Raw genomic sequence first — 17,914 nt, forward strand, 5'->3', positions numbered from 1 at the left:
GAGAAGGGGAGAAAAGCAAGATTAACCCTGATTCCTGTGAATTTAACAGGAAATTGCTCTAAATGGATAAAATTCTGGCCTCCTGGAATTAAGTTAAAAACCTTTCTCTCCACAACGGTTCTTTTCAGGTGTAGTTTTTAAAAAAGTGTACCATTGCAACCACAAGGTACCAGTTTCCACCAGAAGTTTCAAGAACAAAGTGGAAAACCAAGTTTTAATGCTGGGCAAATGTGTAATAATAGCCAAAATACTACGGTAGCATATTTACCTTGAAGAAAAACCCCACACCAGACTTCTGATCACCTTCACTAATTAGGTCTGTAGAGCTATCCTGGTTTTCAAGTTCTCCTTCATCTGGAGCTTTTAAGTCAGATAAGTCTACTTCAATGAGATTAGCCTTGCTTCTCAGTGGCTCATCCACTGGGACATTTTCTTTTCCTGAGCCATCAGAACAATTTAACTCTGTTTCTTTTAAGCTGTTATTCACCTCTTTGCTCATTTCAGAAATAATATTTGCATCTTTGGAGGTTGAGAGAACAAGTGCCCGTTGATTACTCTCATCATGAAGTCTATAGGTATCAAAGAAACACTTTTCTTGAGAGCCAATTCCATGATCAGGACTGTTTTCCAAACCAACTTCTGTTGGCGTCTTCGACAAGCTATTGGATGGATACGGTCTTAAATGGGGTAAGGTTTCTAAACTTTGTGTTGGAGTTTTAATACGCGCTGAATTTTGCTGTCTGTCTTTAGTGACTTTCAGATCTGCTGGTCTTCCTGATCGAGGACTTCTTCCTTGACCAAAGCGAGGCGGTTTACGAAAACTGTTCATTCCAGTTGGAGACAGAGGCTCGACAAAATGAATCGATGGTTTTACCTTCTGGTCCTGAGAGTTACTTCTAGTACCTGGTGATGGCACTGATGGAGATTTCATAAGTAGTTCCTGCTGCTGAGAAATCTTTAATATAGCCTGCTGAAGCGTACTGATTGTTTCATTTAGCTTTTCAATAGAAAGATCACATTCATTAATATCGACATCAGCAACGCTATCTTCTAGAAGAGCAACAGAAATAATCTTACTCTTTTCTAATTCATGTATAGCAGCCGAGTCTTTTGGTTTAAGTTGTTCAGCAAAAGCTATGCCTTCTTGCATTCTTACTTTTGTTACTTCTTGAGAATCATTAAGCATTTCTTCTCTCTCCTCATCTTTCACAAGAAACTCCTCAGACTTGGAACTCAAAGAAACTTCATCTAAGTCTTCACCATTGTGCCGAGGATATTCTTTTGGAAAATGTTCTGGTTTCAGTGGCTGCGGAACATCGGGAGATTTACCTTTTTTAACAACGTGCAAGAAGGCTGCCTTGCCCAATTTTAGTCGCTGCCTTGCTGACAAGGCCTCCATCTTCTTCTTCTGAGCTTCTATCGCTCTTCGCTTCTCTTCCAACTGCATATGAAGCTGCACCAATTCAGAAGCTAAAAGATTAACATTATCTTTATTTTGTCTGTTGGGGCTTTGCTCTCGTTTTTGTTTCCATGTGGTCAATGGTGCTGGGCAGCTTTCTGATCCATCCGGTGTGGTCTTTTGTGAACTACTTGTGCTGGACTTTGTTTCATAGCTATTAAGTCTTTGGAGCTTTCGCTCTGCAAAATTGGTCATTCGGACACTCCCACTAGTCATTGACACACTGCTAACTTGAGAAATTGTACTCAAACACGGACTGGAACGTCCACTAGCATCATCCTTATCTTCATGCTCTTTTACTTTCATATCTTCTTGCAACTTTGCAGATTCTTCCTCACCTATGTATTTAGTGACTATCGGATGGTCATCTATGACTACCAAGTCCTGTTCAGCATCTTCTATGTCTAAAAGGTCCGAATCAGAGTCCTGTCTCACCATAGTCCATGTACTATCTGCAACATGCGAATTGAGACTTTTCACATAACTTAAATTGACTTTGCTTGCTATGTCATCATCAGATTTAGCAGCATGAAGAAAAAATCCTCCAGTGGATTGCTCCTGAGATGAAGGATCTAAACTGCTACTAGCCAAAGGTCTGGAAGCTTCTAATCCTGCTTCCACTAGCACTACTGAGTCTGCAGTACTAGGATCTGGAACTGGAGTGAAATCAGAACTAGAAATCGGAGTAAAAGTCCTATTGAGATCATGGTCAGCATGGCTGCTATTTGTTTTTTTGCGGACCAAAGGCAAGTGTCCCTCATTTAATCTCTTTGCTATAAAATTCCTTTGCTTTCCCTCCCCACATTCATCCTCCTTATTGATTATCTGTTTTTCTTTTGCTGGTTTTAGAACTGCAGGCATTAAGGGCTCCAAGTAAAAACTGTCTGGCTTGCCTTCCGCAGTCTCACTGTTTGCTTTTGGAGACCATGCAGTTGCAACGATGCTGGGTACCCTGGCTGACGCATTCTGCAATTCAAGGTCACCACGGTTTGGCCTTTCTTCAGATCTGATTATTGCAATAAGCTCTTCATCTTCATCCTCAATTTCAACATTGTTCAGCAAGCTCTTCCCATTAGTTTTCATTGACGGAGGATGGGGCTGGTTTTTTGGAGTTACATTAACAATATTAGAAGCAAGACTGTCTTTACTGATTGATCGAGCCAGACTAATGCTGTCACCAGACCCAGGGTCCACATCACTGCTTGCAGAATGATGAAGAGCAAATGGTGTTGGCTGAGACAGAGGCCTAGAAAAGATAAGAACAGTCCACTGATGCTCACTTACAAAAAGTTAGCATTAACTGAACTCAGGACCGCAAAATATAAAGCTAAAATTTTTGATCCATTTGAAAAATGTAACCTGTATCAAAACTAATACTAAACAGCAACTTCAGATACTTAAATTTTCAAATGCTTATTGAAAACCACGCTTAAAACATTTTCAGCTGCAACCGCATATCGGTCATCTCTGACAACACTCACTTTTTAAAGAAAACAAAATTAAGCAATTCTCAGCCCAGTTCTAAGGAACTGATACTACATTACTACAATAAAATTGTCACAGTATTGAGCACCCATCCATTAAACTGCACTTCAGTACTTTAAAGCACCTGTTACCTGGGTTTCTTCTCTGGCCATGCAAGAACTGAACCTCGTGGCTGCCCATCAACACGGGTCAGAGAATTGGAACGATGTCGATGACCTAAAATATTTTTAAAAGATCAATAATTTAGAAATGATCATTAAACTAGCACTTTCACCTTTATTTAACAGCAAACACAATAAAGTATTTCACCAAGAGATGGCAGCAGAAAACAGATTTGCTAGAACATTAAGGGATGAAAGAAATAAAGTCAAAATCCAATAAAATAAGAAAGCAAAATGAAACGTGACCACATATGCATATCTGATTTTGGGGTTTCCAAATATGAAAACGGGATCTGGTTGGTACCTTAGCTGTCAGAAGAAAATAAATTCTAAGTATCCTTACATAACTATAAAACCTAGGTCCTCACTAATTAAAACATGTTTAGACAAAATATGCTGAACACTAAAGTGAGTTTGCCCTTCTGGATGGTAATTCTATTTCCCAATACTTTTGACAAAGTCTTATGCACATCTGACAAGTGACTTTTTTCCTTTCTTTTCACAGATTTGAAGTTATTAGTCTTAATTTCTTGCACTTGAGATTCTGACAAATAAGCTCATTTGTGGAAAAAAAGAGCCAGTAACTTTCTTAAAGATTTTAAAAATCCTTTTTAATGCAAAGGAAGATGATTTACTCAAACTAAACACATTTACCATTTGGCTGACCATAGTCCCAATGCAATTTTAGATTATTAATGCTTATGAAATCAATTCCACCCCCTAAAAAGACATTCCACAGCAAGTTATCCTAAAACTTGCAATATTGGAAAGAAGTCTACATTTCTTTCACAAGAGATCACAAATAAAGGAAATATTGCTACCAGATAACCAGCGCTACAAAGTCACTCAGACTGTAACAAGTGCCCAGGCTGCCTGTTCACACATACGCTACATAGCTTTTTCAAGGTAAATATATCCTCTGAATAAATATGCAATCTAGGCCTTGTCAGAAAGCAGCTCTGTTGGAAGCTAAGACTGCTTATAGTCAATTACGTTTTCAAAATACTTATGCTCCTCCAAAGCTTCAAATTCACTCATTTGAAAAAAAATACAGAAAGAACCAACATAGCAATACACAAAGGGTACCTATCGGTACCTGTATAAATATAACTAAAAGGTCAATTTTTCATTCGCTTTATTCAGAACATACTGGTTTTCATTCATTACTGTGTAGAGATGGATGGTCATCACCTGTTGAAATCTAAACTCAATGCTGACTTACCAGGGCTGTCTTCTCCCTGTAAAGACTTTTGTTGCTTTTGTCTCAAAGGGAGCAGTGGATGGGAAGGGCTAAAGGCAGGGCTTCCTCCTTTGCCACTAATTCAGAAAAGCAAACATCCATTAGTACAATTATTATTTTTTTTTTTTACAGTGAGAGAAGAAAATTATATAGCAGAGAAATTATACTGGTAATAGTTACTCTGCCCTCCCTTAAAACACAAGAATAAATCATTTAATACTGAAATTGCTTAAAGAAAGAGAAATAAAGGTTTTCAGATGTAACATTACAGAAATAAACCTACTGCCTGAATTCAAAATACTTTAGGCTTTTACATACACGGGATTTAAAACACGATTTATGTAACACTACATTAGAGACAAAGTAAAGACTGAGTTATTTGCTGCACTCCAATATAGCTCAGCTGAAAAACCTTGTCATTAACCTGCTTTTAGAGTAGAACCTATTTAAGCTTGTTCTCCTACTACCATTCATAAAATACAGCCAGTAAAGATGACATGCTTGAATGGTTCTCATGTTTTACATTTTCTTCAAACTAGAAATTAGTTGAATTCTTTATAATGCAACGGTTATATTGAACGGTAAGGACTACTGACTTATGCCATAGATCAAACACGACAGTGCCAAGTATTTCCTCAAACTTGAGAACTGAGAATATTTTAGACACTCACTGCACACAACTCAAAACTCACTTAATTTGTAGCAAAATCAGAAAATTTAGCATCAGAAATTCCTAGGCAACCAGAGGCATAAATTAAAAGATTTGCCTAACGACATGAAAACAGACTTACAGATAGTCAGATTCCTCAGGGTGCAGGTAGTATCTATTACAAGCTTCAGGGCCTGTCTGAGCCGAAGGCTGCAAGTCTGCTGGACTCGTACTAGCAGGGCTAGCCATGAAACTTCGTTTAGTCGCATTGGAAATAGGAACAGGTGGACGACTGCTCTTCTGTTGCAACACTGTTTTAACTGTGCATATATTTATAAGATTAATGCAACTTATGCTAACCATTCAAATAACAAGAACAGGAGTTTTTCAGATTGCAGTAGACGAGAGTGAAAACTTTATGACATAAAACTAAAATGAAGTCTGAAGGAACATTCGTTATTTAAAATATTTATTTTATGGTGACCTTAAAGAAAACGAAGTAAATACTTAGTGGGGTTAGGGAAGAAATTACCTGCCTTTCTCACTCCAAAACTTAGGAGTCAACCCACAAGTGGACACAGAAGCAACTTCCCTTCCATTTTTACTACTTTCAAAGCCCACCAGAGAGCAGGAAGTTCGGGTAAAAATAAAACTCCAAAGGAAACAACACTGTGCAATAGTTTCATTATAACGTACCTTTTTTAAAAATGTGCTTACAGTTATCAAAAATTAAAAACTTACCATCTTTTATTTCCTGAATATCCCTTGGCTGTACAAAGTCTGGTTTGACATTTTCAAACCACCAGAAAAGCTCCGCAATGAAAACCATGACATTAGGCTAAAAAACCAAAAAGATAACAAATCAGTTCATCAATGATTCGCCTATATTTTATTTAAACATAAATCCTTCCTTATGTTTCTTACCTTTAAAACCAAAGGAGCATATAACATGTCCTCCAATGTGAGGTAAAAACATTTGTTTAGATACTCATTTGAGAATTCTCTCAAAAGTTGAATATTATAGAGGCTGTCTGCAATTGAAGTTACCTCCTTCAAACAAATATCTAGAGAAGTGAAAAAAATGCATACATTATGACACTATTGCAATGAATTAAACCTTCATCCACAACTAACAGAAACATTACATGCAGAAGCTTCCCAGACTGTTCATATGCCATCACTTAATATTTATTGGCTACAGCTGATACTTCTTTACCTGTTAAGTACCAGAGGGATAGGAAAAGGAAGAAGAAAAATAGATAAAGATAAAACAGTATCAATTCTGTATTCATTTTAGAACCCACATAAGATTCTGTCTATTAGGGCAACAGGCAAGGTAAGCCGACTACTAAGAACACACAAGAGTGGCAAAATAAAAGTGCAATTAAAACCAAACATCTTGATTTGCAAATACAAGGCTTTTCCCACTCTAAAGCTACATAATGCCAGCTAACGCGTGAAGATGGAATACTCAGAGTTTCTATGTCTGAATCCCAGATGAGCACATATCTTAGCTAGCCACTGTGAGACTTCATAAATACTTTGCTATGCAACAATACGTACTTGCAAAGCTACAGAACAAAAGCTATGGCAATCTCCTTTTTTCTTCAAGGACACATTTAGGAGGACTGACTACACTTTACTGAAAGGCTTTTAAGCACTGCAACAAGCTTTAAAATGACAAATTTATTATCAAACACAACTGAAGAGCAAGAATAAGATAACAAAGTTGATGTTTTGGTCCAAGAACAGAAAAATTTCCCCGATTTGTTCTCAAAGAAACATGTATCTGTCTACTACCCGACGTGATAAAGTATGCTAAATTTGTGAAAATCAAGGAGAGAATACTGCCAAAAAAGGATTCACAGTGCTGGTTCCTTCTGAAACCATTCAGCAGCTTTGCAAGGTGCAAAATATTTGAGAACTTCAAAAACCAACATAAAATCTTGACTTGCAGAATTTAAGTGCAGCAAGTACACTGAATTATTAAGGAAAATATGATACGGAAAACAGAACTCAGGTTTGGCATGCTGAACAGTGACAAATGGTTAAGGTTGTGAGAAACTTTTCTTTATTTAGATTAAAAAATTATGTACTCCTGAAGAAGAACATTAGAATTATCAGCTAGCAGTAGTGGAAATTTATTCCTTTTCATGGACTATTAAAACCAAGCTCATTATTTTAAAACAAAAAGCCACATTACCTAGACCTATAAAAGAAAGAATCATATCAACATTTATAAAGTATAGAGCTTAAATGTATTAAGTTCAAAAAAAAGTTAAGAAGGTCTGCTTTTAAAATAAACTGATTTTACGTAGATTTTATATATGACCTGACTCTTAACTTGCTTCAGACTACCGCTCATTGGAGGCATTGCATTTTTATTTCAGTGTGTACTTCTAGTTCAACTTTTATGACTGAAGAATTTTTTTTTAGAAATGTTAATTGCATACCATCTAGTTTCATTTGCTCGGGACAATAATAGTGTATCACAGCTAAGAGAGCAGCACCATCACTACCATCCTTCATCAAATCTTCAAGCAAAGGAAAGTAAGGTAATTGCCTGCTTGAAAGATGGTCTCTTCGATAACGCACCTAACAAAAGAAAACAAGTGTTCATACGATGCCACTGAGAAATGAAATTTTTGTTAAGCACTGAAAACTCTTTTATGGTGAATTCTTTATAGCATTTTGCTTTATCTAACTCAAAAAAAATTTACAAGGTAGCATTCTTCTCTCAACGGAAGCCAGTTCTGAAGAACACTGTACTTCCTTTTTAATCATTTTCTTTGTATCTGAACGCAATCCATGCTGCTGAATTCCAATCTTCATCCACACATTTTAACTTACTACAAGCAACGTAAGTCAAAATCTTTCCAAGTAGATTTATGAATGTAGCGGATCCAAACCAAGAGACAGAGATAGACTGAATGTTTACAAAACTTTAAAAAAAAAAAAAAAAGCAGAGAACAATTAAGATGGGCTAGCACTTTCTCATGTGTCACTCACACCCAGACTTGCTGTCATGTCCACAGAGAGCAAAGTTCTCTTGGAGAGGTTCGGGAACATTGTATGTCTGGCAAGCCAGCATACAATATTAACGTCGTGCAGCAGGAAAAAGTATGGCTTTTTCCAAAAATGGTCAGCAACAGGAGCAAGTAGGCCAGGTACATCTATGGCAAAACCCTCCCTGATTTCACTACAAATCAGCACCAAACTCTCTTGCAAACTCCCCCATACCCCTCAAATAATTTGGAGGGTGGCTGATGAGCGGTTGAAGCCAACCCACTAAAGAATAAAACTAACTTGGCATCACTTCTTGCAATTTTTGCTAGAGGTGGTTTTAGTCTTGATATTTGCTGAGAATCTGCATGTTAGATTAGCAGGCTATCTCTAAATTCCAACAACAGTGATCTGGCAACAAAATGAACAACACATTTTGCAGCCTAGTAGAAATATTTTTAGTGTTGGAAAAGATTTCTTTCATACATTAAGCGCATAAATGTCACTGAACATCTAATATGCATCTTGACCGATGCGCTTGCCTAACAGAGATAATCAGAGAACATACTTATCCATAAAAAAACACAGATTTTACCAGTGGTATCACACACTTTCCAAGGTAACCTAGGAAAGCTGTCTCTACACACAAATATATACACTCATCTGTGTCAATTTAGGATGGCACAGGCTGAGAAAAATTCTGTTCAAAAGAATGGAGGTCACTTACAATCAGAGTAAAAAGAAGAACCTGTTTTATTTATTTATTTGCTTATTTTGCACAAATACAAACAAACTATACTAAGTTTTCCTGGCAAAGGCAAATAACTCTAAAAGGTATGTCTATACGCTAATGCTATTTTTACTTTCCTTTTACCAGGTGCAAAATAATTTTTCCCCAGCCTGGAGCACTCCACAACTATGTAATGGAATGTGAATCATACTGTACCACACGAGCATATTCCACTGGTTCCAGCATGCAGTGCGATATGGCATGCATCAGATCAGGCTTACGCAAAAAGAAATAGCGAGATATACGATGGTGATTATTCAGACATGAAACAAATCAAATGCATTAGCAACATCCATTATGCACCGGAAATGTGGTCAAGTCCAATAAAATAAGTATGTACACTGAGGTGATCTGGTTAGCTTAAAAGGTTCATTATTTACCCACTTCGTCAAATTAAGCACATTAAAGACAAATTCAAAATTTCTTTTTAAATTCTGGTTGCTGTTGAATTTAAAGTAAATACAAACATTTCCTTTACAATAGGTTTAAACAGAATTTAAACCAATCACAGCCAATACTGAGAAATAAAATCTGTAAGATCTCCTTGTTTCTTTTAACTTTGGTGAAAAAACACACATCTATCATCACAGATTTGTTTTTATGGACTTCTCCATTTAACTCCTTATATTTTCCCCAATTTTTATTCTCCTAACCATTCAGTCTTTTATACTGAAAATTCTGAATTCCTTCTTATCTTCTAAGCTCTGTTTTTTTTTTTTAAATAAATGACCTATTTGTTTGCATTAAAGTGCACAAATGGGTGCTACTGAAATAAAAAATGAGTTAACTGTATGCACTAAAAAGAAAAAAAAGGGAGGAGAGACACCATGTGAAAAACAGTATGGAGGCTGCAAAGTGTATGCGAGCAAACCACTGCAATCTAAGGGGTACTAGACGAGCAGCGAGATGATTTCTGTTATACTTCTTCCTTTACCAAACTTGCTCAGTGACTTGATGCGAGTCAACTCCATTTCTGTATCTGTTTCTTTTACTCTTCCCAAGATGCCTCTTTAAAACATAAACTGATTCAGCTTCTTAGAAACGCTAGTCCACGTAGGACCCAAATACGACTGCCATCTTTAAGCCCGCACAGAACATAAGTGATAAGCGCTAGGTCACTACATCACTACGTGCTGTCTCAAGTCACTCCATGAGGCTGGAAGATAGGGCTCTATCACACATTTTGTCAGTCTGCAGCTCCCCGTTCTTTCCTTCTTTTCAGAAATTTAGTGTTTTTAATGCGGTCCACACATTCCATTCAAATAAATAAATAAACATGAGCCAGAAGTGTGGGACCGAGCTCTCTGTGGAAAGGCAGAGCGAGCGTGGGGATAGGGAACTGCCGGGTCACTCCTGCCTTTCCCAAACGCACTGCCCTTCTGAATTTACAACTGAGACAACGGCTCTCATCCTCCCAGACAGCAAATGAAAAACAGCAAACCCAGCAAGTAGAGGAGAAAAGATATCACAGCCAAAGAAAACACAGGAACAACGGAAAATCTCCACAAATTCAAATAAAATCTGGAAGCTCAGCCAAGAGCAAGCAGGCTTTTGTAACAGAACGTTGATTCCACTCAAAAAAGATTACCTCTACTTTCACACTTCATCGCATCAAAAATAAAATAAATGCTTTTTTGATACGTAAGATGATAATTCTGTCTTTCCTCCCATTATTCCAGCTTCAGTTTCTTTAATTCACCATGTAATTCCAAGAGTTGTAATAATGGGTCCAAAATGGTTTGTTGTATCTTCTAATGCCATCTCCCCAAACAATGGAATTCTGGTTTGGTTTATAAACCCAGGAAAAACTAGGGGGAAGGCCCAAAGCTTCCTGTTACTTACACTTGAATACTTATGTAGCTGACTAAACAGAGAATTTTAGTATTTTTATTTCTGCTTTTTTACAGAAAAGTCAGAGCTACGATGTGGTATATCTATCCACGCACATGCATGCATGTGCACGTGTGTGTATACAAGGGAGTGCAAGGGCCTTATTTAATGAACTATTGCTAACATCTAGAATATCTTAACTACGGATTCAAAGATTAAGCAACCATTTAATCTGACCAGCTTTTATATCACCTTAGTGCTGCAATCAATTATCTCCCTGCAACAGGCATACTAAATGCAACCATTTCAACCATTGTTAATTTGCTGAGTTTTTTTGCTGCTACTCCATACTCCACATCCCTCACTGTGGAAACAATTTTGAAACACTGTAAAGTGATTATGCTATATGCTGTACAGTATGCAAAAATCATGTTATGAAAACTAAGCCCGATGAACCAAAAACTAAAAAATAAGTTTTTAAAAATGATTGTCTAAGAAGCATCGTAATGGAAGCAAACACTCCGAAGAAATTTTAAAAGCCATGGTTTTGTGCATGACAACTGGTGTAAAAGTAGTTCACTTACAGGTACTAATTTCCAATACCATTTGGAAGGAGACTGCTCAGGAAGCAAGGAAAGGAACGTAGGAATAGGAAAGGAATATCAGCAATGCAAGTTATAAGAAGCAATACTTAAATGCACTTCAGCAATAAACACTTTCATATTTTAGAGGGGTCTTAGCCTAGAAGTTTAGTTTAAAAATATCAAAATGAGTTAACAGGATCCTTCAGATCACACATCAACTTGTAAATTAAACAGCTCTTAAATCCCTCATCATTCAAGGATAATATTTTACACAAAAGGCATGTAAAAAAAAAAAAAACCTTTGCCCTCAATACAAAAGTAAAACAATTGTGTCTAGGTCATATGTTAGAATTTTATCCCCTTTGCACAGCAGTGCCAATTGGAGGAATCAGCATCACAGGTTTTTTTTAAGGCTTGATTAAATCGTAAATTGGGAGCACAGACAGCCAAAATACATTGTGTTTCAGAAAAATTTATTTTACATTCTCCAGAAATGAAAGTGTACTATATTTTTGCAATGTTAGTGCATTGTGAGTTAGTTTCAAGGGAAAAAAGTGGAAAAATTGCGTGCACACACACACACACACACACACACACGCGTAACATTTGAATGCCAAGAATATATATAGGCTTACTAGATAGAATTAGACTAAGCCTCTGTGTTTATATTAGAACATTAACCCATGCGAAATGAATATGCCCAGAAGCTTTCAAAATATACGTTATATATTTTGCACTATGAAAGCTGAGTGACGTTTATCCAGATCGTAACATTCAAAGGTTGAAAAAGTTATTTTAGTCTAATTGAAACTTAAAAGGGAGGTCGAAAGATACCACTGGGACTAAAGGTAAGCAAGGGCACTGATGATGCATACAAGAATTGCATGCACAAAACCTCAGATAAATGTGAGGCATCCAAGCCTTGAAACTTCTGACAAAGAAAATATGGAAATCTTTTTACTTAAAACTGTTGTCAATACTCCAAATTACAACAAATTTATTTCACCTTTTGGTGTCCCGGACTTTCCATTAATTGCTGTTTTAATTTTATCTCTTTTTCTGTTATCTCTCTCATTTTAAGGTTCACCTAAAAGAGCAAAGAATGAAAGAGATATTAAAATACACCTGAATATGTATTTCTACAAGTTGTTTTTTTCCCACCTGACAGTCAATCCATTCTAAAAATATCAAAAATTTATAAAATAATGTGTTACAACAAAAAAGGAATCATGCACGCACTTTCGCTTTAAAGAGAGAAAGTCTGTCATGGAAACATAGGTCTGCTTCTGATTTCAAATGGGTCTCGCTGAATCACAAGAATAGTTAGACCCATGCAAGATTTACAGACACATAAGTAGTTATTAGCTTTCAAGACCAACCATCTTATGGCTGTAATTACAATTTTCTGCGTAAGGCTGTGGCAAAGCTTAGGTTAAAAAAAAAAAAAAGTTTGATATCAATACAAGTGAAATATTTATTTATGATTTTCCAAAGATAGGCGTATTTCCATAAAAAAATGTAAATGGATGAAAGAATTTAGCTTATCTTCCAACGCACGTCTCATTATTACATAATAACAACCGTGTTCTTCTGGTTACCTAAGTTCTAGAAACAACATTTGAAACACCAAATTTGAAAGCTGATGATAAGAAACAGGCACAATTTTCTCAAAGTAAATTTTACCTTGTTAATCCAGAAAACCATTGCATCCTCCAAGTCATAGGGTAGTTCTTTTGAGGCACTGAATGTGGAGAAACGCTTGACGCTAGCAACCACTTTTTCAATGCTGATCATTTCTACAGTATAGGCCATCATAAGAGCATCAATCATTGCCATATGAGAACTCTAAAAGAAGAAAGCAAAGAGTACTTCAAAATAACATCCTTTAAGGAAAAAAAAAAAAATTTAATATTCCAGCTGTATTTACAACGAAAAATTTCTGAGGTTAGTGACCTAGAAATTAAAAGCTCTTCATTCCATTAACTATTTTAACGAGTGTTAAATAAAAAAAAAAAAGAAGATCATTAGGTGGATTTAATTAAGCTAACCATTTTGATTGGTGCACAGCCCAGATCAGACTCAGACACAGGTGTATCATCACTCTCCATGACGTAAATCCCTTTTCGAGACAGAGCCTGGATCACCGACTGGTGTCCCTGCAGAGCAGCCACCTGATCCCCTTTCAGAATGAGGCTACAGACACGACAGTACAGCTCACTGGACAGCAAGAGCTTGATGACAGGTGGTTTAATGTGTTCTTGCTCATACTGATCTATGTAAAACGGGTCCTTCAGCTCCTCTGGGACATTATCTGAAACAAAGAGTTTCAACAAGTGGCATCAGTAAGTGGCATCAATTACAAACAAAAAAGTTTCATACTTGAATTCAAAGATAGCCTATGAAAGAGCAAAACAGCGGAAGTGAACAGTCAAGTAAAAAGATACCCAATACAACAAAAATTGCAGTTTCATATTACAAATGGTTTTTGATAGGTCTTTGTGTTTAGATTGTAACTAAACAGAAGTATACCTAGTTGGCTCCCTCCCTACACACACTTTAGGAAAAAAACTGTAAGTTACCAGTTAGCTTTCTCAAGTTACTAAGGCCCCAATTCAAGGAAGCACTTCAACATGAACAAAAGACCAACTGACCTCAATAAACCTCTAGCTGTTCCTCACACTCTGCTCCACTGGAATAATATAATATCATCTCTAAGGATTAGTGCATACTATTAGTATCTTAATTTTATTTTGAATTACAAAGTATTTATTTAGGTCACAGGCTAAAACGCTCTGCGTATCAGACAGACAAAGTATATCTATCTTCAAAGTAAAATTCACAGCTACTTCAAGCAACATCTCAAAACATCTGCGCGCAGCAGTTAAGTAACTGTAATGCTCAGTTACTAAGAGGGGCTGGCCAAACATTCTCAACTGAAAGAGGCAAACCTAGTCAACTATCCCTTGAATGAAACAATATCAAAGGAAATAGATACAAAGTCTAAACAGCTACAGTTAGTAAAAACAAACACACACATACTGATTAAAACCTTGAGCGTTTAACAAGTGGTCTGTGAGACAATTCAGACCCTAGTAGCTTATTGCCTATGTCTGAAGATTAGTGCACTGAAGCAAATTATTGCAGCTTTTCAGCCTTAAATAAAAATGAAAACCTATGATGCAAAACTATCCAACTTGGATTTTTTAACCATTAGCCAATTCATTTTGGAATGATACTAATTCCATATGTTGTCTTACAATTTTATAAAACTGAACAGAGGTACTGAATGTAGTAATTTGCAAACAATATGAAATTATCAGAACAGAAGCCTTTATCCTCGCATAGCACTTCTTCCCCATCCCTTCTCATCCCTCATGAAGATTTATACATTTGCTACCGGGAGCACAGCTTCAGAGCTGGCAATACTGACGGAAAGAAAAGCACTAAGAACTAATATTCTCACCACTCTATGTAGGTTTAAAAACATTTAAACTCCATACGTTACTATCTGAAGCACAGTCAAAATCAAAGGTGCTAACTCTGTCACCTGAGGCACATGTCCACTGATTAGGACAGTTGAAAGTGGAAGGAAACACTGTTGTTAGCAATAGTTTCTTGATATTATTGTAAGGACATAAAACAAATTAAAACAAGAGATATATTGCAAAATAAATACTTCTACGCATACTCAGTAATCAGACCAGAAGCTTATTGGTCTTTACAATAGCCTGGTAGTAGTAATGAGAGTCTTCAGCTCCAGCAGAAATCCTTTCTAGCCTCAAGTGTGTTGCCTTAATACAAGCCAGATGTTTCACCTTTTTTAAACATAAAATTCTATTTTATGTCATCCAGTCACTCTGAAGATCTTCCCTGAAGTCACTTGAGCAGTGCACTTTAAATATGAATATCCATGGGTAACAGAATTGTTAATTTGGGAGCATATTTACACTCATTCTGCTCACTTCCAAAATAATAAAATCTCCCCATTTAAAAAAAATCCTACCCATGGTATATCTTTGAACTGCAAAATAATTCTCACAATATTTGTATCCTGTAGAGCATTTACTGTTCATAAAGTAAATAAATCGATAAAATACCACCATTACATGAACCAGAAGTGCATCTCGCATCTTAAATACAAATATGTAGTAAACCAGCTGTTCTCAAAACAAATCTAACAACCACTCAGCTCGTCAAGTAGTACTGCCACTTTTTTCAGCTGCATAAAAATAGTCTACTAAAATATCTTTCTTGTAGTACTTTAAACAATATCAGAATTTCTAGAGAAAAATTACACAAAGAGATATCTGATACACAGCCACGTATTTATCATACAGTTATACAATCCAAGGTAGCAAATGATCTGCAAAAAATGTCTGGAACTATTTAAGAATATCTCCAGTAATACCGCTGTAGAACTTAACAAACTATCTATCCCCTTAGAAGTTGGAAAAAATGTAAATGTCTGTTTTAAAAAAAAACAAATCTAAAAAGTTATTTACAAAGCTAAGTGCTTGATTATTTATAAAATAGCAAAAGTTAAACTGCTTCTTATTCTGTTGCATTCCTAAATCACGATTACAACTGAAGCTCTTGGGTCTTTCTTCCCTCTCTCCTCCCCAAGTAGTTTAGAATGGATTTGCTCACAAATTCAGTACGTTATTTGGAATAATCGAGTTAACATTCCGTCTTGGCTTCAGGTTCTTGTTAATATTCATTCTTTAGTTCAAAATGGAAAGCTTTTTCAAGGTTTTTTTTTTGTTTAAGTTGAAGACTTATTTTTCTTTTATGTGACACTTAACACTGCTATAGAGACTACATACTGAAGACGGTGGGAAAAGACAATATAACCCCACTGGCACTACATAAAAAGTATTCGATAACATGATTGCCCATTTTATGTAAGACAGATAATAATTTAGATATTTTTAATCTTCTTAACATTAGTCAAACCTGGCCTACAGTCAAAGGCTGTTGAGGTGTAATTCAATTTAACAGTTGTTGCCAGTTCCAGAAAGAAACCGACGGCTTCCAATTCCAATGACTGAGAAAGGAACCAAAATCAAAATGTAAAGCACTCCATATTATTCAGCATTTTAGCTTCATTAAAAGCACCTACGCTTTAACCAATCTATGATACACTGCTTTTTAAATAACAGGAAATAACAGGACGCTAGCTAATACTCCTAAAATATCTGTGATGAAGTACGTTGCTGGTAAGAGCATTAGCACTATACCAATTTTAAAATGTTTTTTTTTTTTTTTAAAAACAAACATATGCATATTCAACATGTCTGAAATCGGAAGTACTTCTTTTACATGATGTTTTCACTATAAACGTATGCCTTCCACCAATTCCACAGACCACCACAGAGGAGGGTAACCAAGATGACTGTCTGAAACTGGATTAAAAAAGCCCTGAATTTCCTCCAACAAAACAGTTGGAGCTATTCAGATCCAGTTGTTCAGCTATTTATGCAAATTATTGCATAAGCAAGTAGCTCACTTAAGTTTTGCTTCAGGTCCCTTTTATCCAAGGTTGACTATGACTATTTTAGAGATCGTAAGAACAACAAAAAAGCGCCAATATGGAAGTATGCTGCCACCATTACAACACCAACATGAAAAATCACGTCAGTGTTTTAACTGTGAGAGCATATTTCCATATGTTCTATTACCGTAAATAAATTACATTTAATTTTTTTCTATGGCAGCATTTAGTTATCTTGCTGATTAGGAAAAACTAAGAGCAAATGTATAATCATTTTCATTCCTTCTTGACCAAACTTTCACATTATTAGTCTTTGACACAACATTGCAAAATCCAGAACATGTTAATCCACAAAAACCGTCAGAGGCATACCTGGACGCGCTCACTTACACGCAGACATAGAAGTCAGCTTCAGAAAAGAAGTGAGATTTTAGTTTGATGCTATGTTAAATCAAACAAGTCTATGGATTCAAAAACCCCAAATACTTGCAAATAAAATTCAGAAAGGAAAAATCAGCACAAAAGCTAAGATTTGTATTTGCCCAAATCCAAAACGGCTTTTGAAAAGTCATAAAAGCAGGGTGCGACCACGACCCACATCATAAGCCTGCTGCCAAACAGAAAGGTGGTATTTAGCAGCTGCCAACCACTCCCCCCAAGATCTTGAACTGATAAAATACTGTTCAACTTCAAGGACAACGAACTAAACGGCAAAAAATACTTACAGTTAGGAAAAAAATAACCTATTTACTACCTTTTAAATGGCGACACAATATTACACATCCATATTTTCACAGTTGCTATGGAAAGCAGCATTCTCTTCAACACTTACACGCCCAAAAGATACACAATCCATCAGACCGGGCTGTTTCACAGCTTATGAAAACAGAAGAGATTATCAGACCACGGTGCTTAGCTTCCTGCGTAACACAGACAGGAAGGCATCCCCAAACTAATTCTTGTTCAAAATAGCAATATTTTAAAGATTTTTTTTTAAAAAGTCCTCCCTAGCAATAAAATAGTCAATCTAGTTCTTAGCAATGAGATTTGCTGACGCAGAAATCAATATATTTAAGATTCTCGTGAAAAAACAAACAAACAAAAAATCCCAGAACACCTCATACTCCAGCTACTGTTCTCTCTGGAGCTTCCAGTCAAGACATCTGAAATCATCATCTTCTATGTTGAAGAACCTTCTAATTTCATGTTTCTGTTCTCCATA

The 17,914-nt window shown here is 36.2% G+C and overlaps 1 protein-coding gene across 4 annotated transcripts in view; it reads right to left on the bottom strand.

Moving 5' to 3' along the window:
- Nucleotides 1–17,914, bottom strand: part of CAMSAP1 (calmodulin regulated spectrin associated protein 1) — a 31,772-nt gene that overhangs the window by 5,844 nt on the left and 8,014 nt on the right. For 2 of the 4 annotated variants that reach the window (XM_068914705.1, XM_068914702.1), the window contains exons 3-13: nt 13,250–13,512; nt 12,885–13,046; nt 12,208–12,288; nt 11,202–11,234; nt 7,448–7,589; nt 5,919–6,058; nt 5,736–5,832; nt 5,137–5,314; nt 4,328–4,422; nt 3,076–3,160; nt 269–2,705 (exon numbers count right to left, since the gene is read on the bottom strand). In XM_068914705.1, the coding sequence (XP_068770806.1) occupies nt 269–2,705; nt 3,076–3,160; nt 4,328–4,422; nt 5,137–5,314; nt 5,736–5,832; nt 5,919–6,058; nt 7,448–7,589; nt 11,202–11,234; nt 12,208–12,288; nt 12,885–13,046; nt 13,250–13,512 (3,713 nt within the window). The remainder of the gene's footprint in view (nt 1–268; nt 2,706–3,075; nt 3,161–4,327; nt 4,423–5,136; nt 5,315–5,735; nt 5,833–5,918; nt 6,059–7,447; nt 7,590–11,201; nt 11,235–12,207; nt 12,289–12,884; nt 13,047–13,249; nt 13,513–17,914) is intronic. The other 2 variants (XM_068914706.1, XM_068914703.1) reach the window with 1 other exon arrangement.

Source organism: Struthio camelus, chromosome 20 (assembly GCF_040807025.1).
Source record: "Struthio camelus isolate bStrCam1 chromosome 20, bStrCam1.hap1, whole genome shotgun sequence".
In the NCBI taxonomy this organism is placed as follows: Eukaryota; Metazoa; Chordata; class Aves; order Struthioniformes; family Struthionidae; genus Struthio; species Struthio camelus.